A 24188-nucleotide genomic window follows, 5' to 3' on the forward strand; every position below is an offset into this window, starting at 1 on the left:
TTTCAATGCATATAATTAGAGATAAGGAAATGTTGAAAAAAGAACAGTCGAGAGATGTGTGCCTAAATGACTGACGCCCGAAGGATCGAGTGGATGTCACGATGAGAACAACCAATAAAGGGTCACAAAAATGTACATTAGGTTAGGATTAACGAAATATTTTGTTTTTTAACTATTAAAAGGTGGAAAAATCAATATAGTGCATTTAAAACTCCAAATATTTTATATGCCTAATTTTGCTAATTTCAAACGGACTAAAACTATTAAAAACTGTTTATTACCAAATGCATCATGAATCGGGACTCTAAAAATTGCGCCCGGCCCCAAAAGATATTACACATACGAAGCCCATTAAAATTATTTGGGCTTAGACTAGCCTGCTAAAAATATAATCACTTAAATGCAAAAGAAAATCAGCAAATTTATGGATAAATACGAGTTGTATCAATTCCAATATCAATCCAAAAAAATGTACACAAATAATTAATAAATAATAACACAACGAAACCGATTTTTTCTCATAATCCTGGAGTGAAGGGTACATCGGTTGCCGGCAGCCATGACCGGCCGGCAATAAGCCTCTCCACCGTGTACTGCGATGCAACACTCGCACTTGTTATAACAGAGTATCCACGCCATTTCACACGGTTTCTTGTGGAAGAACCAGGGCCAAAACATTGATATTCACCATAAACCAATGTACTCTGTGCGAAATTAGTATTATCCCATGGCGACCACCCTACTGGATCGATATGACTATCAAGGAAAGTTTTCATATAAACTGTCCTCGAATATTCTTGCCATGGGCGACCCAGATATGTCTTGACTGTGCGCACCACAGGCTTTAAGTCTGGAGCAGCCATAACACGCGAATTATGAATCGAAATTCCTGTGTTTTGGAAGGGATCACCACGACCTTGGGCTGTTATAATGTTTGCTTGTCCTTTCAGTGGTCTTCTTGCTAATATCATACAGTTTTGGAAGACCACGGCGGCGTTACCAAATATGAAATCAATGGTGCCATAAATGTAGCAAGTTTTGTAGAACTGTCTTTGTGCGAGGACAAACAGAGTGTCTTGATAACCTTCGAAGCTGCAAGCGTAGTATACAGACAGATCAGACGATGATCGGAGTGCCACCGCCTGGCTTTTTGCAGGGCCGGCTGTGTTCCTGAATGTTATGCCACGGGCAATGAATCCAGTGCCATCCACTCCTGAATTTCAAATCCGAATTATAAATACATAAGTGAAATCGATAAAATTAACCACATATAATATTATTGGCTTCTATCTCACACCTCTAGAATGTGTTATATATGTGTGTGTGTGTGAGAAAGCTAGCTAGCAGTATATCAGTATCTTCTTACGTACACATGGTATTGATGATAAGTAAACTGCATGATGAAGAGACTGCATGCAGTAACGTACTTACGTACGATGCATATTTTATATGCTTTCACTCATAAATCGTCTACTTTACTTAACTTAGATCATAGCATTACGTGTAAACGTAGATAACTTGTGTTGACTATAACGTATATATAACAAGAAAGATTTATGATTGAGTAAATGACCGGAAAAGAGAAGAAGAATTGATCTTACCGACGGTTGCAGAGCTATAAGTTGTGAAACCGCCGCCGACACTCCGGGAACCAGTGATAATGGTGTATCTAGCTCCATCACCAAGGAACATGATATTATTTAGATTGTTTCCAATCTCGATGTTCTCCTTATAAACTCCTCTCTTTATGTAGATAATATATCTCCTGTTCCGACGATTATAACCTGCTGCATATTTAAGAGCTGATTGAATGGTTCGAAACTTACTCCCACGGGCTTGAGACACGACTAAATTAGCCTTTGTGCGAAGTGAACCCGTCTGTAACAATTTTCGGTCGCCGGGTGTAACCCAAGTCGGAAAATCATTATCAAGCTCCCGATCATCATTAGTCGCTGACTTTTGCTTCAAGAAAAACTGGTTTATTGCCAAACTATTGCTTATCATCTCTGTAAGGTTATGCGATTTGAGTGGAGAGACAAAGTTTGTCAAATTGAAGTCTTGAGAACCCGAAAAACAAGTTTCGAGATTCGTGAGAGCAGCACTGAGCCATGTTTGAGCATCAAAGTCTGAGCTTTGGTTATGTTTGAAGCTAATTAGGGTTTGATTGAGTTGGAGAATGGTTTGATTAACAAGCTTGTTGCAATCGAGCCACACCGCCTTCTTTCTTTTGCTCTTGCATTTATTCCTGAGGTCGTTACTGCAAGTTTGAGCTTCTTGAGCTTTCTGCAAAGCGACCTCCAAAACCAACATCCTGAAGTCTTTCCTGTGCCTTGGGGTATGATGAGTCCCACTGCTCAAAAAATACTTACATTGTTGTGGATGAGGAGTTGTGTCGCACCAATAGTTAATATCGCTATCCGACTCTCCGTCTTCTTGTAAACACCAAGAAATCGAAGTACAGACGAAAAGTACATACAAGATAAATGGAAAGAAGAGTTTACTAATTCTGGCCATTATAGATGACGGTTAATTAGCTAGGGTTTTGTGTATGTAAAACGAGAAATGGGTTATTTGATCAGAAGGGTTTCAAAACGACGTGATGGAGTTTGGATTTATAGTATGATGATGATGATTATAAAATATTTGGAAAAGTGTAATGAAAGTTTAGTGAAAGTTGACATTGAGAAACCCTAGAAATGTGTTGAGTTTATTATGAGATCCTTGTTATACGGATCGAGGTGCCATTTTTCGTCGAGAGAGAATCGTGGGTTTATATCATTAATGATGTTAAGTCATTAAATATGTCATCATTGTAACATGTAAATTCCGATGCATGGTTGTCGTCCTCGTCTCCGTCGGTGACGATTAAAATTAAAAAAAAAAATGAAATAAGAATTTGGAAAGTATCATGTTTAAATTTTAATATTAACTTTTATTGATTATGTACATTATATTTGACTTCTTTGAAAGTTCAAGCTAAAAATAATTCAAGTAAAAGACGCCCACCAAAATGTGTTTGTTATGTTTACTTTTTGTAAATTCATTTAATTCCGAAAATATTGGTATTAATGTATTAAAATAAACTTTTTAACATATTTAACACATTAATTAACTTTTAATTTTAGTACGTAGTATCTAAAAAATTGGATAAACCTGATTTGAAGTTAAGTATGAAGGTACATGTGGAAATTATCCGGCGCCCGTTCATGTAAAACTGAAGGAACGACAACGGTGGTCGATGGCAGCTACCGTACAGAAGATGGTTTCTTGTAGTTACGGATAAAAATTCTCTAAAACCATAATTCACCCTTAACATCGTAATTTCCAAGCAACTTAACTAATTAATTAATCCTCTTTTCAAACACCATATTATCAGGAATATCCACCTCTTCCAACCATGTGATTTTTTCACTTTTTTCTTTATTACTTCCTTTAAACAAATTAATTATCTGCTCAAGTTGACACGATGTCCTGATTTTAATCTACTAATATTAAATAACATCACAAAAGAAAAAATTTGTAATTTCATATTTCTATGCATTTTTTTCCTTTTTTTTTTATAGAAAATTGCACAAAATCACTAATTTTATATTTTTTACGATTTTGACACCATATTATTTTCAATTAATTCATTATCTTTTCAAACTTTTGTAATTAAGAGGGTTACCTCCTCATAACCCTTTATCTTTTCTTAGCCAAGTCAATGACTCTCATTAATATTCTTGTCAGATCAGCATCATTCAATTAAACGGGTTCCCCACATCTCTACCATGGAAATAACGAACATAATTAGGATTTGTTTATTGCTTATTATGGTAGATTCAAGAAAGATTCAATCTTAGGGTAGATACAAGATTCGATCTTTGGTGGTAATGGAGAAAGGAACACCATCGGATGAAAACCCCCATAGAGGAAGCAAGAGAGTCAAATGATATGTTTGATAGATGTCATTTTATGTATCTTTTAGATAGTTTTTATTAGCATTTAGCATTATATTTTACACATTTGCATGTCATTAGTTTAAATAATGTTCAGTTCATGTTATTCGTTAGAATTCTCGTACTGCTCATGCTTTTATGTTGTTTTCAGATAATTCGAGTGAAGCATTACTTTGGGAGCAACTTTAGATGTGTTTAATGGAGCATTGGAGTTAAGTGGAGCCTGAAACTGAAGAATGATCCTAAGGAATGCTTGGAAGTTGTTTTGGTCAAGAAAAATTCAACTAAATTGATTCTACAAAGATATATTGCTACATTCTAAAGCCTAAAGGATGTTGTTGGTAGTTTGAACCCTTGTCAGTATTTTAACCATATTTCATTATTCGTAACTCCGATTGACGAGATTCAAAATGTTCCGAAAACTAGACAAAATCTCAAACGACTTTTGTGTTTGTGAAAAAAGAAGAAACTCAAAAATGTGATTGTGGAACCCAAAAATGCAATCGTATTTTCACTTCGAGGTTGTAAAAAGTTCAAAAATAGAAGCGTACTTCATTAAACGACAATTCTGGAAAGTTTGGGAAAAATGTGATCGCATTTTTGCAAAAATGTGATCGCTTTTTTGCAATAATGTGATCGCATTTTTGCAAAAATGTGATCGCATTTTTTGTGATTATCCTCTGGAAGTTTCTGACTTGCATATAAATATCACTCATCTGATCAACTTGAACCCCAGTCGATTCCTGAAGCTCCAGACGACGAAAAAGATGATTTCTGAGGCGGCTTCTCTCTGATTTTAGTGATTTCTAAAGATCTGAAGACTGTGGATCGTATTATACATTTAGTTTAGCAAGATTAATAAGTTAGTATCTCTTTTTATTAGTTTTAATCAAATTTTATCCATGTATGGCTAAAACCCTAGTTTTCAATTCTGCATAGACAAATACTTTCATATGACTAGTTATCAGATTTGGTTTTCATTGTCTTTTTTTTTATCTAGTTGTTTCAATTTTGAGCTTAATGAATGTTTGATCATTCTAGGTAATCAGTTAATAAAATTCGTAATTGTTCTTCTCAACTGATAATAAGTAACAAGTATCAAATTAGTTTGGTTTTTGGAGTTAACTCTGATATAAACTGAAGATTCATATCTTTACATTTTTGTGCTTGTAAGAAGTATTGGGCATTGCTGGAAATTTTACACAGATCTTAATACAACTTTTCTGATCCTAATCAAGAGCTTGTTTAATTAGACAGTAAAAATTTAGGGTTAACTGAAGAGATTGTTTTGGTTGATTTAACTAGGTAAACGAGATTATACTAGAGTTTTTAGTTTTTTTTTCAGTATCAATTTAGATAGAACGCATTTCGAATAACCAGATCTTAGCTAATTATATGAATAGGAAAGTTGTAGTAGAACTAAATTTTTTTATTACTAATTTCGTTTAGTTTATTTCAATGCAATTTTAGTTTAGTTTTAAATCAGAATCCCGCTTTTTATTATTTTCTGTTAAATGACTAGTACGTGCCTTACGCAAAAAAGGCATTGACCATTAGGTTGTGTCCTTGAGGATTCGACCATGCTTCCATGTGTTATCCTTTAGTATAACCAAGCAATGAAAATATTATTTGCTTAAATCGTACGCGGCAACAGTTTTAACAATGTCCATGGATGGAAGGTATGTTTGTCATTACTTAACCAGTTTTAGAAATTGGTTACTGTTATGTTTGTGTTAACTTACTGTAACATCCCAAAAATCATGGATAAAAATTTTCATTTTAACTTAATTGAAAACCAAAAAGTATTCACAACATTCCCAAACAAAGTATGTCAAAATAGAGTAATCACTATAGTACAAATCCAAATCATAAAGAAAATGCAGAACATGAGTGGATGCGATGCGATCATGTCGGACCCTTCCCTTTTTGTACCGGAAGTACCTGAAATCATAAACATAACTGTAAGCACAAAGATTAGTGAGCTTCCCCAAAATCCTACATACAATGAATATATACATATAACAGCACGTGGTTGTGCCAAGTCTGTATCAACCCCATATGACAGCATGTAGTTGTGTCAGGTTCGTATCAACCCATATAACAACATGTAGCTATGTCGGGTCCGTATCAACCCCTGAGTCTAGAGTGACTACTAGCCTAGTTTGGCTATATATATATATATATATATATATATATATATATATATATATATGTATATATATATGTATATATATACACACACACATACATATCATTTAATCATATCAAACATAATCATATAATCACATACATCTAACACACAACAATCAGCGAGTCGGCATTAGTGCCTTCAACCCACTAGTATGGTAAGAAGACTCACCTCCAAAAGAAGATAATTGAACCACACACTCGAACTGCTGCTGACACGGCTCCTCACAATATTTATATCCCAAAAATAACCCTAATTAATATTTTGGGCTTTTAGCCCATAATAAATGGTCCAATAATTATATTATCCTAATTACGGGCAAAAAGTTCATTTTGCCCTTCCTATTCGACCCAACCTACAAAGCCCAGCTCATAATGGTCTAATACCCAAAAGAACGACCCACAAGCTGGAAATGAGTTATAGCCCCACATACAAGCGGATGATAGAAGAGGGGAGTCGGGGTCGAGGTGCAGTATGCGTAGTGTACTCCTTTTTACGCCTGACGTACGTACCCTGGATCAAAACTCTCATTAAGGTCTTAATGCCTTAAGACCTTATGTCTAAACTTCATATTTGAGCTTAATAAAACATCTAAGGCCATAAAGTTGTAATCTTTATGCCTTTGCATGGCTACAAGGAGCCCATCACTAAAAACCTAATTTATTCAATCATTTTCCACCCTAGGAGCAAACCAGGATCCAAGCTTGCATTTTAATGACTTGAAATACCCTAAAATGTCTGAAAGGATAGCTTAAATGTCCTAGAGCATGCCATACTCACAATGACCAAGATTTGGGGAAAAAAAGTGCCAACTTTATGCTAAACTAGATCTTAATTCAACATTTGAAGGGTTTTAAGCATTCTAACACTCCTAACGTGTACATGCAACCCTAAATACATTGCATCTATGTTTTATCTATTATATATGCAAACTTTCATTTCCAAGGTATTATCCTAGCTAACATACAAAACTTTGATACTTGGGTAATAAAACAAGTTAGATAACATATATTTTGTTGTAGCTTGTTTCTTGGAGCTTTAAGAGCCTAGCACCAATAATGTGAATGCCTCAAGTGGAATCACAAATCACCACTAACACTTGGAAACTTTGGAAGAGGACTCTCTAGCTCACAAAATCAGCCACACTCTTGCAAATACTCTAGGTGCCAATTTCTTAAACCAAAGGGCTTCTTATATAGTGTGGTTACATTAGGTGTACACCATGTAAACCCTAACATGCATGACTTTCCACATTCCTCATTATCTATGGGTTTTAACCTCCATGAAGTATCCATGGGTTACCACATGGGTTAAGCCCAACATAAGGAATCATGGATCATTAGCCTACATTATAAGAATGAATGATTTACACAATCAATCCCTATATATTTAATTAGGCTCTTTTGACCACAAAATTAATTCCAAATTAATTCTTGATCAATACTAATTAAATAATATGATTTCATATTAATATATTATAACTTATAATATATTAATAAATCACACATATCCTCTTCTTAAAAGTCCAAATTGTTCCGGTGAAGTGCAACCCAAATGGACCATGCTAAATCGGGTCAAGTGCATACCAAATATAGTTATGGACTTAGACACTTTATCCAACAGTCTCCCACTTGGATAAGTCTAATAACTATAGTTGGAAGTACGACTTCAGGAACCGACCAACAATCGTATTGTTCAAAAAATCAAGTACATGTGGGTGTTGGTTAGGAGGATTGGTAGTTCTCATTATACTATTTGATGACAATGACAGAACCAGAAACTTTTGCAAGGAGTAGCACAAAAAATTCTCTATAAAAGATAGTAAGATGTTTTTTATATTGCGGTTTTATTAGATATAACAAACAAACGTAAAAGTCTTATATTATAAAGTTGACTTCTTCGTTTACCTATTTTTGAAAGCACTCTATCACTCGCTCGTTCTTAAAATCTATAAATAGTTCTTTTTCAAAACTAAAAATCAAAATATTGTTCAAAAAATCATCACTCATTTTATAAGAGCTTCATTGTAGATTTTTTTTTTCAACGGTTGCAATTGCGATGGCAAAACCAAAGTCGATTTAAAAAATATAGAATTCATTTAGAGATTTAAAAATCATCACTCAGTTCCCATGGGACCCTACAAACACAATTAAAGATTTAAAATTCACGACCGAAGGTTTAAACTTAATTTCACCGACAACATAAAAAGTAAACAAGTAATTAGTGAATTTTAAGTTTTCAAATTAAACGACCAAATCAAAACAGACTAATAAAGCATTAAAAATCAATGTAAATAAACAATACTTTTTTATTCTTACTAGTGAAAAAAAATCAATTAGCCAAGCAAATGTGAATGTGTGACAACTTAAAAAAAGCCACGAAGTAAAGCAAGGCAGCAGAGAAAAAAAAAGTAGAAAACCCAAATTCTTTTCCTTTTATTAATTTGCTGCTCACATTGGGTTGGGTATGTACTCCATATTTATTTATTAATTAATGGGCCATTTGCTCTATTTATTGGGCTACTAAATTGTTAAATGAATTTTTAATTTAACACACTTGATATACATACTTTGTAATATATATCTAAAAAAATTTAAATTTTATGTACACACTTGATATACATACTTTGTAATATATATCTAAAAAAATTCAAATTTTATGTACATGTGGGGGAGTAAATGAGGGGTAACATGTGTTACCCGTATCAACACATTAGTTCCAATGATGAGTTTAGGTAGCGATGGCATAGGGGTTGTCATGCATTCCATTTATGTTACATTATTATGCAGTAGCAAGTCTGGAATCAAAAACCACGTGGTTACTAATGTAAATGAAATTGAAAAAATATGAAAGAGTAAGAAGTTATGGTGGTGGTGGTGGTGGTGGCGCCGGATCGGATCGTATGTCTTAAAATATTTAAACACCACTTCAATAGTTCTTACAAGTGAACCATATGAGGTCTTATATGTTGAAACATATTCATAATTTTATCATTATCAATATTTTTTAAAACATTTTTTTCAACATATGACACTAAACTATCCCTCAAAAATCAATCGCTTATTTTTTTACGTATAAAAGAAATCTAAGAATTTAAACATGTGGATTGATTATGGTCAATGGAGAGGCTGAACGACAAAAAAGGGCGACTGGGCAATGGCCTGGTCAGACGGTGATTGGTGAATTGAAGTCGGCAGACGCAACAGTTTAAGGCTTGAGGCAACAGGGAACGGAAGTCATTGAATCGTTGAATGATGTTTCCAATTCATTTTTGTTTAATTTTAGATGGATTAGGTTATATTTACACATTGGGTGTAACACCTGATTCCTGGTATGCCTATTATTCAAGTATTTTGTGTTCTTTTCTGGGACTCGACGAGTTGGAGGCCTAACTCGTCGACTAGAGTCGTGACCTGCGGACAGTTTAAGTGACCTACTTAGCGAGTCAGGGGACTGACTCGGCGAGTAGGTGTTGGTTGAGTGAAACCCTAAATCTGAGGGTTTGCACCCTATTTAAACACCTTATCTCGGCCTCCATCACCCTTATCACTTCCAGAAAGCTATGTATCATAACCCTATGCGTTTTGTGTGTTCTAAGGCCATTTTGGCACATTTGGTGGCTTGCGAAGCTTGAAGAAGAAGAAAGAAGCTTGAGAGTTTGAGTTGGGGCTTAGAGATTCAGAGATCTAGTTCCATTTTCAGCACAATCAAGGTAAAATGCCTCTGTCTTGGTCTTCTATGTGTTTATTCATCTTTAGACTTAGGTTTTGGGCACATTTAAGGCTTTCCAAGCCATATTCGGATTTGTAGAGTGTCATATGAGGTCTTAACTTCAGATCTGAGTCATTGGAAGGGTCTCATGGCATAAAGGTGCCAACTTTATGGCCATACTGATAAGAACCCCATGCATCTTGTAGAGCACCTTTTATGACTTTTTTAAAAGCCCCCATGCATGTGCAACAAATTTGGAGCTTTACATATAAAATGGACATTAGGGGGCCAGATCTATGGTTTTGAGGTGTTAAGGCTCATCTAAATCGACTGTATAGGGTTGGTCAAGGATGGACTCGCCGAGTTGTTCTTGGAACTCGGCGAGTCGCGGTGTATTGACCATCAAATCCTTTCTGTGGATGGACCAGTTATTAGGAAGGAAAGTCTTGTAGATGTTTAGACGCGAAAAGGAACCTAGGAATCATGGGACTCGACGAGTGTTTGAGCGGGCTTGGCGAGTCCAAGGCAATCTCCCAAACTTTGAAGATGGACTCGACGAGTTGTTCATACAACTCGGCGAGTCGTAGACCGGATACATTCTTATGAGGGAGATGAACCCGCCGAGTTCAAGGAAGAACTTGGCGAGTTGGATGAAGATGGCCCCGATGGTTTGAATGAAGGATAACCCATCGAGTTCTTGCTAGACTCGACGAGTGGAGTCGGGTTGGATCGGGTTAGTGGAGTATGGACTCGACGAGTTGGTAGACCAACTCAGCGAGTCAGGTCAACTGGGTATTGACTTTGATCAATGTTGACTTTGACCAATGTTGACTTTGCCTAGTTTTGGTATTGACCCGGGTTAGGGTTGTATGATCTGTTTGATGACTTGAGGGTTGTCGTGTAGGGATTGAGGAGTCAAGGAGAGCCAACATTCACGCCGAGGGCAGTTCAGACACTACACGATATCGAGGTGAGTTACCTTCCAGTAGGAGTGGGTCTAAGGCACCAAGGTCGGCCCACTAGTAATTGTTAGTTGGGATGGTTATCTTTGTGATAATTGTTTGGTCTGTTATTGTTAGATATGTGAGTATGCTAGACTACTAGATATGTGAGTATGCTAGTTTGCTAGTTGCATTGTTATATGAGATAGTATCAGTAGAAGGGGACAAGTCCCCGGTTCGGTCGTTAGGACCAATGGGTAGGTCGGACACCCCAGATCTGTCTGACAGCATGATTATGTTATGATGTTATGTGTTAGTAGTAGGGGTGAAATAGTCCCCGTATTCGGTTGAGATAGACCGGAGGGTAGGTCAGCACCCCATAATAGCTTGACGTGGGTAGGTTGGCACCCCATAATGGCTTGACATGGGTAGGTCAACACCCCAGAATGGCTTGACATGGGTAGGTCAGCACCCTATAATGGCTTGACATGGGTAGGACGGGCGCCCCAAAATGGCCCGATAGTATATATGCTATATGATTGTATGGTATGTGGTATGATGAGGGAACTCACTAAGCTCCGTGCTTACAGTTTCAGTTTTGGTTTCAGGTACCTCTTCGTCCAACGGGAAGGAGCCGGCGGTGTAGCAGCGCATCACACACGCACACATATGATTTCCGCTTAGAGTTTTCTGGGATTGTACTCTAATATTTTGTTATTTCATATGATTTGGTTTTGAGACATGATATTACAGTTTTATGTATTGACATGATTTTGGCAACGTTTAGATGAACCATTTTATAAGTCATCTAATCAAAAGTGAAATTTTTGGCCTCGAATGTTGGGATGTTGCAAGTTGGTATTAGAGCCCTGGTTTGAGGGATTCGGACACACCCTCGGGGGTGTCTGGACTCAAACCGAGGGACTAAGAGATTTTTCACAAAGAAAACAGTTTCTAAAATTTTAAGTTAAAGAATTTTGAGAAAGGACAAGGTGTATGATGCGTGCGACTGGCCGAGCTCAAGTAAGTTTTCCCAAAGATACCCATACTTGTTATGTTATGTGTATGCCTAATATATGATTATGAGAACTGCATGCTAGATTAGGGCTAAGAATCTAGCAGGATGCCTTGTATGCCTGATATATAATTCTGAGAACTGCATGCTAGATTAGGGCTGAGGATTTAGGAGGATGCCTTGAATGCATGTCGTATGAGTTGTATGCTAGGGCTGTTTAGCCAGTGGTAGGATAGCCTGATTAGGTTATGCCTGATGTGGTTACTCAATGCACGAATGTTGCTTGCTTTGTGCTAAAGGGGTCCCGACTAACTTTAACTAACTAGTGAGTGGATATGTAACAGTATTCGCGAGCTAGTTAGGGAAGGGAAGGAGGGACTCCTAGTGTAGTTGATGGCGGAGAGTAGGTCGGAGGGTGCCTTAGGAAAGCCTAGGATGAGATCAGTTGGAAAGGGATATTGGTAAGGGGACTTGGTGAAGTTGAGGAAATCCTTAAGGAAAGTACAGATAGATGTGGAAGGTAGTATGGGCCCGTAATACTGAAAGAAGAGCATCCATACTCGAGTCAAGGAGGGTCAAGATGGAACCAGGAAACCGGGAGAGTGTGTGAGGCCTCTTGGGAGTATGTATGATCCTGACATTTACGTGTTTATTTTCAGTATGGTGGTCACACGACATGGAGCAGGAGGCTTAGGACTTGGGTCAGGATCAGGTTCAGGCTCGAGGGCAGGATCCGAGCAGGTTGATGACGGGTTACGCGAGTTCATCGCGTCCGATATCATGAGAGGTATCCTTGAGGCGACCCCGGTTATTTTCGGGTCGATCAAGGAAGGGATTATTGAGATGATGGAGGATGACCTCCAAGTATTCAGGAGTGACTTGGTGTACAGCCAGTCGGGTACGCGCACACTGTCCTTCAAGTACTTCAGAGAGAGTGGTGCGCCGGATTTTCACGGGGTGAAGGACCCCATTGCTACCAGGAGATGGATCGCAGACATCGAGTCCGCGTAGTTGACGAGATTCTGACCAGAAGGTTCGAATGTCCACTTTGTTGCGGGATGTCTGAGGGATAGAGCTAGAGACTGGTGGGAGTCGGTTGGTGAGTCGTTGGGAGCCCCAGCCGCCGAGGCTATGACGTGGTCAGATTTCGTGACCAGATTCAGGGCTGAGTTTGCGCCGGCTGTGGAGCTTCAACAGCTGGCCAGGGAGTTTTGGATATGAGGCAAACGACTGAGACAGTGGCGGAGATCACTGCCAAGTTCAGGGAGAGGGACCTGTTGGTACCCCAGTATGCGGGGGATGAGGAGATGCGGAAGACCCGCTACCATGATATGTTGAGGGCTGATATTCAGGAGCATGTCAGCTATTCAACCTGCCCGACCCTGGAGTCCATGATTGCCAGGGCGCGGGAGAGGGAGCTCGATTTGGAGCACGTCAGGAAGAGGAAAGCAGAGAATGAGCACGTGACAAGGGTTTCGGGCAAGAAACCTAAGGGATTCGACATTAGGTCGAAGGGCTAACCGGGCCAGAGCCGCTGCAGGAAATGCGGCAGGCCACATAAGGGAGTTTGTAGAGCGGGATCGTCGGGCTACTACAAGTGCGTCAAGACGAGGCACTTTGGCAGGGATTGTACTGCCCCCGCCCCCACAGTGCAGATGCCAGACCTGATTTGCTTCCATTGCAATCAGAGGGGTCATAAGAAGGCCAATTGCCCTAGATTGACAGCAGCAATAGCAGCAGCGCCAACGGCGTTGCCGACTCCAGTGACAACGCGGGTTACGGATGGCCGGAAGGCCAAGGTAGGGGCTCCAGTGGTGCGGAGCCGAGCATTTCAGTTGACCACCGAGGAGGCACACGTTGCACCCGATGTGGTGACGGGTATGATTTCTTTCCTATGCTTTTGTTTTATGTCATTGTGATTTTGATATGCTATGTATGTGCTCTGTTTAGGATCGTTCCATGTGAACGGTATCCCAATTCATGTATTGTTTGATTCGGGTGCTACCCCGATCGTTTGTCTCTCTTGCGCTTAGCAAGAAGTTTCCTGAGTCTTCAGGCGTGTTGGATTGCCCTCTAGAGGTCGAGATTGCGGACGACTGGTCAGTGCGAGCATCAGAGGTCTACCGAGATTGTGTTTTGACGCTGTTCAAGGAGCGTTATCTGGTAGATCTGGTTCCCATACCTTTGCGGGGGAACAAGGTTAATATTGGTATGGATTGGCTAAGCTCCAATGGAGCAGTGATTGACTGTGTCCAGCAGTTGGTGCGGATCAAGACCCCAAGTAGGGGAGAGCTGGTGGTTCAGGGTGAGAGGCCACAACGAGAACCAACTTTATGTTCAGCAGCGAGAGCTAGGAGCTACCTTCAGCAGGGTTGCGCATGATTTGTCACCTATGTTATGGATACCCGGGAGGCGGGTAAGGAGACGGTGGGCGACGTGCTCGTGGTACGAGAGTTTGCAGATGTATTCCCTGAGGAGTTGCATGGGATACCTCCGGAGAGGCAGGTAGAGTTCAGGATCGACCTAGTACCTGGTGCGGCTCTGATAGCCAAGGTACCGTATCGGTTGGCTCCTCCTAAGATGTAGGAGTTGTCTATACAACTGCAGGAGCTGTTAGATAAGGGATTCATTAGACCGATCAGTTCACCCTGGGGAACCCCGATTTTGTTTGTGAAGAAGAAGGACGGGTCGCATCGGATGTGTATAGACTATCGGGACCTAAATAAGGTAACGGTGAAGAATCGTTACCCACTTCCGAGGAACGATGACCTCTTTGACCAGCTACAGGGAGCATCTTGGTTCTCCAAGATCGATTTGCCTTCAGTGTATCATCAGATGAGGGTCAGAGAGGAGGACATGCAGAAGACTTCTTTTCGGACGCGTTATGGCCACTATGATTTCGTGGTGATGCCTTTCGGGCTCACCAATGCTCCTGCCGCGTTCATGGATCTCATGAACCGCATGTGCAGACCGATGTTGGATCGGTCTATGATAGTTTCCATCGATGACATCTTGGTTTACTCCAAGATGCGAGAGCAGCATGAGGAGTACTTGCGAGAGGTGTTGGATACTTTGAGGAGGGAGAGCTTGTATGCTAAGTTCTCCAAGTGTGAGTTCTGGTTGTGCGAGGTGCAGTTTCTTGGGCACCTTGTCAACCAGGACGGGATTTCGGTTGATCCGGCCAAAGTGGATGTCGTGATGAGATGGGAGGTTCCGAGGTCTCCATCCGAGATTTGGAGCTTCTTGGGACTGGCAGGCTACTATCGGAGATTTATTCAGGACTTCTCCAAGATAGTCGTGCCACTGACCCGCTTGACAAGGAAAGTCGTGGTCTTTCGCTGGGGGCCTGAGCAGCAGGCTGCGTTCGATACATTGAGACAGAGATTGTATGAGACTCCAATCTTAGCCTTGTTGGAGGGCATGGAGGATTTTGTTGTATACTGCGATGCGTCCATCTCGGGTCTAGGCGCGGTATTGATGAAGAGGGGGCATGTTATAGCTTACGCCTCGAGGCAGCTGAAGCCTCACAAGGCGAATTATCCGACGCATGATTTGGAGCTGGGGGCTGTTGTTTTCGCCCTCAAGATTTTGGCGCCATTACCTCTATGGGGTTCGTTGTACCATTTACACGGACCACAAGAGCCTGAGGTATCTCATGGACCATCCAAATCTGAATATGGGGCTGCATCGGTGGCTTGATGTGGTGAAGGATTATGATTGCGAGATCCTTTACCACCCAGGGAAGGCCAATGTCGTGGTCGATGAGCTTAGCTGCAAGGCAGCGCCGATCAGGGACATTTGTCTCAGAATGACAGTTGTGACTCCGCTATTGGAGTAGATTCGGGAGGCCCTGAAGGAGGAACATCGGAAGAGCGAGCGAATTGTGGGCCAGGTTTCCTCCTTCGACTATGCTAGCCGAGGATTGTTGACTCTTCACCATAGGGTGTGGGTCCCTTATCATGGGGGTATTCGCCAAGTATTGATGGCTGAGGTGCACAAATCCAGGTTCTCTATCCATCCCGGGGCGACGAAGATGTATAGGGATTTTCGTCTTGATTATTGGTGGCCCTGTATGAAGAGGGACATAGCTTGGTTTGTGGAGAGGTGCCTGACCTACAGGAAGGTCAAGGCTGCGCACCAGAGACCTCACGACAAGGTCCAACCATTGGATATCCCGCTGTGGAAGTAGGAGGATATTACTATGGACTTCATTATGAAGCTTCCCAAGACAACTCGAGGAGTGGATTCGATTTAGGTCATCGTTGATCGATTGACCAAGAGCGCCCATTTTATTCTGATTCAGGAGAGTATTTTGGCCGAAAAGGCCGACATCTATATCCGGGAGGTAGTGGCGCGACACGAGGTGCCAGTTTCGGTGATTTCAGACAGGGATGTGCGGTTCACTTCCAAGTTTTGGAAAAAGTTTCATGACGAGCTAGGCACCCGACTGCATTTTAGCACCGCCTTTCACCTTCAGACGGATGGTCAGAGCGAGCGGACCATCCAAACCCTGGAGGATATGTTGCGGGCGTGTGTTTTAGACTTCGGAGGTAGTTGGGATACTTACCTTCCGTTGGCTGAGTTCTCCTATAACAATAGCTATCATGAGAGTATCGACTGTCCTCCTTTCAAGATGTTGTATGGGAGGAAGTGTAGGACCCCGATATGCTGGGGAGAGGTTGGGCAGAGAGTCACGGGGAGTACCGAAGTGGCACTCAAGACTACGGAGACGATACAACAGGTTCGGACCAGGCTTCAGACTGCTCAGAGTCGGCAGAAAAGTTATGCCGACAAGCGTCGGTTAGACCTGGAGTTTCAGGTCGGGGATATCGTGCTCTTGAAGGTGTCACCATGGTGTAACAACGCAAATTTTCAAACAAATTTTTCATTTCAAAAATAAAGTATTTCCATTCAAAACAAGGCATAAATAATTTAAGTGCCATGTCAAATACAAACTGTCTAAATCCCAAGATCATAAAAACATCCTTCAGTGTGTATCGATCACGCCGGCGCCTTCCCACGGTCCTCGCTAGTACCTGGAACACATACATAACAACTGTAAGCATAAATGCTTAGTGAGTTCCCCAATATACAACTTACACACATACGCCTTTCCAGGCTCTGACCTATCAGTCCATGTGTCTCAGGGGACTTCCGTCCCTGCTGGGTAAACCTTCCGGTCCTACCCACGCCGACCTTCCGGTCCATCACACAACATATCGCCTTCCGGCCCATAACATATCGCCTTCCGGCCCATAACATACATGGCATATATAACAAACAGCTTACCACATATAGCATACATATCACATATCATATCTGACCTTCCGGTCACACGGTCAAACCCTTCCGGGTACAGTATAGTGAGAAGACTCACCTCGTGAATGCTGAAAGCTAGCAAATCCTGAAATCACTCGTGCACAATCCGACGAGCTACAACCTCCCTATAACATCACATATCTCTCATTAACACTTATATCTTCTAAGTGCGACTATCCCTAAGAAGTCAGACTTAGGTCAACTCTGGTCAACGGTCAACGGTCAACGGTCAACTCGACCGGACTCGGCGAGTGCCATGGCGACTCGGCGAGTCTAGACGTCCTCCAACTCTCTGAGATTCCCTATCTACTCGTCGAGTATCCTCCTTGACCCAGCGAGTTACTCCTGGAAGAATCGCGGGGCCACCCCGACTCAACTCGCCGAGTCTGAAGAACAACTCGACGAGTCCCAGTTAATCTTCAAGCTACTCGCCGAGTCTGTTCATCGAACTCGGCGAGTCCATGCCATGCAACCGCTCAAACTGCATCCTAAGGTCAGAACTGCTTCGACCATTCCTAGGTCTGGCCTTCCTAGGCTGATCCCTCACGTAAAGTCCTCATTTCAGTGCTCATGATACACCATATGATTCATAATTTACATTTTGACCTAAGGCATAAGGATTCCAATCCAAAACCTTCATCAATTCCCGAAATGCACAGACATGGGACATTCTGGACCTCCAAAGGTCCCAATACAGGGTTACAATCGATTAGGGGACTAGGGTAACATTCAATCTATTCACAAAAGGGTTCCATAAACCCTAATTCCATAATCACATCAATATAGCAGAGTATATTCGAATCCTTACCTGGATGATGTATTCTCTGTGTCCCCAATCCTCAGAATGGGACTCCCTTGTTGTTCCTTTAGTCAATCCCTTCCCTTCCTTGCACAACAACTCTTCTATAATCAACAATGGCCTATAATCCTTGCTCCAGATGCACACAATCGGTTTAGGGTTCTTCTCAGAAGGCTAAAATGAACAATGACGGCCAATGAGTCCTTTTTATACGTCCCAAACCTGAACGGTTAGGGTTTTCGCTAAACAGTGTAGACTCGCCGAGTCCATATCTGGACTCGTCGAGTCCAGTCGCGAACCCGCGACCAAGTCTGCGACCCTACTCGGCGAGTCTAGGCTCCAACTCGCCGAGTCCCCTCTTAAATCACCCTAAAAACATAATTTAACAATACCTGAGATTCCGGGCTGTTACAACTCTCCCCCACTAGGATTAGACTTCTCCCTCGATGTCTCACTCTGAAAATAGCTCCGGATGCTGCTCCCGCATCTCACGGTCCGGCTCCCAAGTCATTTCCGATCCTTTACGGTGTTGCCACTGAACCAACACCAGAGGTACCTCCTTGTTCCTCAAAACCTTGATCTTCCGATCCCTGATGGCCACTGGTCTCTCGGCGTAATTCAGGCTCGCATCCACCTGAATGTCCTCTAATGGAACCGCTGCCGACTCATCGGCTATGCACTTCCTCAATTGCGACACATGGAAGGTGTCGTGGATCTGTCCCAACTCCGCTGGCAACTCCAACCGATAGGCTACCCGGCCTATCCTTGCAATCACACGAAATGGCCCAATATATCGGGGCCCCAACTTGCCCCTCTTCCTGAATCGAATCACTCCTTTCCAAGGAGAGACCTTCAGGAGAACGAAGTCGCCGACTTGAAACTCAAGCTCGGATCGGCGCCTGTCTGCATAACTCTTCTGTCGGCTCTGGGCGGTCAACAACCTCTGTCTAACTTGCTGAATCTGCTCTGTCGTCTGAAGTACGATCTCTGTGCTGCCCATTACTCTCTGTCCCACCTCTCCCCAGCAAATGGGGGTCTGACACCTCCTACCATACAACAGCTCAAAAGGTGGCATACCAATGCTCGAATGATGGTTGTTGTTGTAGGAAAACTCTGCTAAGGGTAAATATGCATCCCAGCTACCCCCGAAGTCCAACACACACGCTTGAAGCATGTCCTCCAGCGTCTGAATCGTCCGCTCGCTCTGGCCGTCTGTCTGGGGATGATATGCGGTACTAAAATGCAATTTAGTACCCAGCTCCTCATGGAATTTCTTCCAGAACCTGGAAGTGAAGCGTACATCACGGTCTGAAACAATCGAGATCGGTACCCCATGCCGAGATACCACTTCTCTCACATATATCTCCGCCAACTTCTCCGCTGAAGAACTCTCGCTGATGGCAAGGAAGTGTGCACTCTTCGTCAACCTATCCACAATCACCCAAATTGCATCAACTCCCCTGGCAGTCCTCGACAATTTGTTGATGAAATCCATAGTGATATGTTCCCACTTCCACTCGGGGATCTCCAATGGCTGTAACTTGCCATGCGGTCTCTGGTGCTCGGCCTTAACCCTACGGCAGGTCAAGCACCTCTCAACGAACCATGCAACGTCCCTCTTCATACAGGGCCACCAATACTCTTTCCTCAAATCCAAATACATCTTCGTAGCACCGGGATGGATCGAGAATTTCGATCTATGAGCCTCTTCCATCAAAGTAATACGCGTACCGCCCACGAACGGTACCCAAATCCGACCCTGAAACGTCATAAGCCCTCGTCCATCCTTAACGAACTCTGAAATTAACCCCACAACCCGCTCTCTCTTCTGCATCTCTGTTCGCACAGCCTCGGCCTGTGCCCCACGAATAGCATCCAATACTGGAGTCATCACAGTCAGTCTCAAGCATACATCTCGCAATGGAGTGCACTCCGCCCTGCGGCTCAATGCATCGGCTACCACATTAGCCTTGCCTGGGTGGTACAGGATCTCACAATCATAATCCTTGACCACATCCAACCACCTCCTCTGACGCATATTTAGGTTGGGCTGATCCATCAAATACTTCAAACTCTTATGGTCCGTGTATATCGTACATCGAACCCCATACAGATAGTGACGCCAAATCTTGAGAGCGAACACTACTGCCCCCAACTCTAAATCATGCGTGGGATATCTCGCCTCATGAGGCTTCAGCTGCCTTGACGCATACGCTATCACATGACCCCTCTGCATCAACACTGCACCCAGTCCCGAAATCGATGCGTCGCAATATACTACAAAATCTTCCATCCCTTCCGGGAGAGCTAATACCGGGGCTTCGCACAACCTCTGGCGAAGTGTCTCAAAGGAGGTCTGCTGCTCGGGCCCCCATGAGAATGCAACACCCTTCCGGGTCAATCTGGTGAGCGGCACTGCGATCTTGGAGAAATCCTTAATGAATCTCCGATAATACCCTGCCAACCCAAGGAAGCTCCTGATCTCAGAGGGTGACTTCGGCACCTCCCAACTCATCACCGCCTCAACCTTGGCCGGATCGACCAATATCCCTTTCTGATTAACAACATGTCCTAGAAATTGGACCTCCCGCAACCAGAAGTCACATTTGGAGAACTTTGCATAAAGCTTCTCCGACCTCAATACCTCAAGGACCTCCCTCAAATGCTCCTCATGCTGCTCTCTAGATCTCGAATACACCAGAATGTCGTCGATAAATACAATCACTGACCGATCCAACATCGGCCTGCATACCCTGTTCATGAGATCCATGAACACAGCCGGGGCATTGGTGAGCCCGAAAGGCATCACCACAAACTCATAATGCCCATATCGCGTCCTAAACGCGGTCTTCTGGACATCCTCATCCCGCACTCTCACCTGATGGTACCCTGACCTCAGATCGATCTTGGAAAACCAAGACGCTCCCTGCAATTGATCGAATAAATCATCGATCCTCGGTAACGGGTAACGGTTCTTGACCGTCAACTTGTTCAACTCCCGGTAATCAATGCACATCCGGTGTGAACCATCCTTCTTCTTGACGAACAGAATAGGTGCTCCCCACGGCGAGCTGCTCGGCCGAATGAATCCCTTCCCCAGCAACTCCTAGAGCTGCGAGGACAACTCTTGCATTTCTGGAGGTGCAAGACGATAAGGCACCTTAGCAATAGGCGCGGCCCCCGGAACCAGATCGATACCGATCTCTACTTGCCTCACAGGAGGTACTCCCGGCAGCTCCTCGGGGAAAACATCTGGAAACTCACGCACCACAGGGACCTCCTCAACTGACTTCGGTCTCTCGGAAACCTCCCGCGTATCCATCACATACGCCACAAAACCCTTACAGCCCTGCTGTAGACACTGCCTCGCCCTAGCGGCCGAACAAAAAGCAGATCCCGAACGGGTACCCTCGCCGTACACCGAAAGAACTCCCCCACTATGGTCTCGTATAGTCACCAGCTGACGCTCACATTCGATGACAGCGCCGAACCGGCTCAACCAGTCCATGCCCATGATGACACAGACATCACCCATCGCAATAGGAATCAGGTCAATCGGGAATTCGACCCCGAAAATCTCTAACACGCATCCCCGGAGAACCTCCGTGGCACAAATCACTCTCTCGTCAGCTATAGAAACTCTCAGAGGCCGACTCAACGACTCACGACTAACGCTGATATGCTGACTAAAGGCTAAAGATACAAAGGATCTACTCGCACCCGAGTCAAATAACACTAAGGCAGGCACAGAGTTCACAAGGAAAGTACCTACGCATATAATAACATAAGCATAACGTCTCGACATTAAAAATAAATACATGAATTACAGCATACCTACCACAACATCGGGCGCAGCGCGGACCTCCTCCGCAGTCAGCTGAAAGGCTCTCCCCCGAGCCCTCGGGGCCTCGGCCTTCACCGGTCGAGTCGCAGTAGCTCTGGCAGTAGGTGCAGATCCCTGAAGAAGCTGAGGGCACTCGGCCTTCCTATGGCCTGTCTGGTTGCAATGAAAGCAAACCGTAAACCCCTTGGGGCACTCCCTAGCAATGTGCCCCTCCTTGCCACACTTGTAGCAAGCACCAGATCGACATGCCCCATCATGACCCTTGCCGCACTTTCCGCAAGTGCGGCCCTTCGAACCTCCTGTCCTCGAATCGGCTGACTTTATCCGCTTGGCTGCCGGCTGGGACTGAGCCGGTCGCCGGTCCACCCGCTGAGACTCGGCCTCCTCCCTGACCTGGGTCTCCAACTCGATCTCGCGCTTCCTGGCATTCGCCTGAAGCTCAGCAAAAGTATGGTAGGTGGAGTTTGACACAAACTCCCGGATATCCCTCCTCAATACTCCCAAGTACCGGCTCATCCGAGCCTGATCAGTGGACACCAGCTCGGGGCAGAACATCGCCCTCTCATGAAACTTCTGCGTGATCATCACAACAGAATCAGTACCCTGCTTGAGGGTTAAGAACTCCTGAACCAATCGTTCCCTCTCCACCGGGGGAACGTACTCGTCCCTGAACATAGCAGTAAATCCCTCCCATGTCACTGCTGTAATCTCTGCCAAAGTGAAGTTCGCCGTCACGAACTTCCACCAGTCCTTCGCTCCCAGACGGAGCTGGTTCAAAGCGAACCGTACCCTCAGGTGCTCCGGGCATGAACAAGTGTAGAAGCACCCCTCTATATCCGCGATCCACCTCATCGTAGCAATCGGATCCTGCGTCCCATCGAACTCTGGTGGCTTCGTGTTGCTGAACTCTCGGAACAGCAACGAGTCACCCCCCTGTGGCCTAGCAGCGGCCACAGATGCGGTAGCTGCAGCGGTTGCAGCCTCAGTCAATGCGGCGTACCGCTCATCAAACGTCTCCATCAGGGTGGTCTTAATAGACCCAAACATCTCCGGGATCTCAGCCCGGATCGCCGCAGCTACCTCCTCGTGAATCATCTGACGAATCTCCTCGTCACTCACACCGCTCGAACTCGCTCCGTGGCGTGGTCTAACCATGATGTCTCTGAAATACAACATAAAACTATCAGAGACTCCATCGAGTATAACCGCACTCGATAACGCAACCCTACTCAGTCTCCGATATCCAGGGATTCTTACTTGGGTCTCCCACTGACCCGATGTCTTCGGTAGTACGGGCCCAATACTACCTACCACACCGCATCAACATTCATCCCAAGTCTTCCTCCCCAAACCCCGGATAGTGAGTACTCTACTTCTGTTATGCACTATCTACCCGCACACTAGCAAAGCATCTCATATCAGCAACTTCCCTAGACTAAGGCATCACAAATCAGGCCGCTCTAGTCCTATCATGAATACCTAGTCTTCTAGCATGCATAACAATTCATATCATATAATATTGTAAGGTATTTTGGGGATCTTTACCGTTCGGGCGCTGACTGATCGTACACACTGCTTCTTTCTTGCTTACCACAAAACCATTTACAAAAGTTTATGCCTTTATTTAAAAAGTTTTCTTCAAATCCTCGGTTTGAGTTCAGTTACTCCCGAAGGTGCACCCGAATCCCTCAAACCAAGGCTCTGATACCAATTGTAACAACGCAAATTTTCAAACAAATTTTTCATTTCAAAAACAAAGTATTTCCATTCAAAACAAGGCATAAATAATTTAAGTGCCATGTCAAATACAAACTGTCTAAATCCCAAGATCATAAAAACATCCTTCAGTGTGTATCGATCACGCCGGCGCCTTCCTACGGTCCTCGCTAGTACCTGGAACACATACATAACAACTGTAAGCATAAATGCTTAGTGAGTTCCCCAATATACAACTTACACACATACGCCTTTCCAGGCTCTGACCTATCAGTCCATGTGTCTCAGGGGACTTCCGTCCCTGCTGGGTAAACCTTCCGGTCCTACCCACGCCGACCTTCCGGTCCATCACACAACATATTGCCTTTCGGCCCATAACATATCGCCTTCCGGCCCATAACATACATGGCATATATAACAAACAGCTTACCACATATAGCATACATATCACATATCATATCTGACCTTCCGGTCACACGGTCAAACCCTTCCGGGTACAGTATAGTGAGAAGACTCACCTCGTGAATGCTGGAAGCTAGCAAATCCTGAAATCACTCGTGCACAATCCGACGAGCTACAACCTCCCTATAACATCACATATCTCTCATTAACACTTATATCTTCTAAGTGCGACTATCCCTAAGAATTCAGACTTAGGTCAACTCTGGTCAACGGTCAACGGTCAACTCGACCGGACTCGGCGAGTGCCATGGCGAC

The 24188-nt window shown here is 43.5% G+C and overlaps 1 protein-coding gene across 1 annotated transcript; it reads right to left on the minus strand.

Moving 5' to 3' along the window:
- Positions 1 to 252: 252 nt before the first annotated feature.
- On the minus strand, positions 253 to 2853 carry LOC111910845 (pectinesterase 2). The gene is made up of 2 exons (XM_023906657.3): positions 1602 to 2853; positions 253 to 1213 (listed from the first exon to the last, which is right to left on the minus strand). The coding sequence occupies exons 1-2, from the start codon at positions 2512 to 2514 to the stop codon at positions 519 to 521; spliced, it is 1608 nt and encodes a 535-aa protein (XP_023762425.1). The 5' UTR covers positions 2515 to 2853; the 3' UTR covers positions 253 to 518.
- Positions 2854 to 24188: the final 21335 nt, after the last annotated feature.

Source organism: Lactuca sativa, chromosome 2 (assembly GCF_002870075.4).
Source record: "Lactuca sativa cultivar Salinas chromosome 2, Lsat_Salinas_v11, whole genome shotgun sequence".
NCBI classification, from domain to species: Eukaryota; Viridiplantae; Streptophyta; class Magnoliopsida; order Asterales; family Asteraceae; genus Lactuca; species Lactuca sativa.

Bases quoted from the DNA above. Each gene is read 5' to 3' on its own strand.
- LOC111910845 (XM_023906657.3), bottom strand. From the start codon at position 2,514: ATGGCCAGAATTAGTAAACTCTTCTTTCCATTTATCTTGTATGTACTT. The intron at 1,214-1,601 runs GTAAGATCAATT...TTTGAAATTCAG, and splicing joins TTATAGCTCTGCAACCGTCG to GAGTGGATGGCACTGGATTC.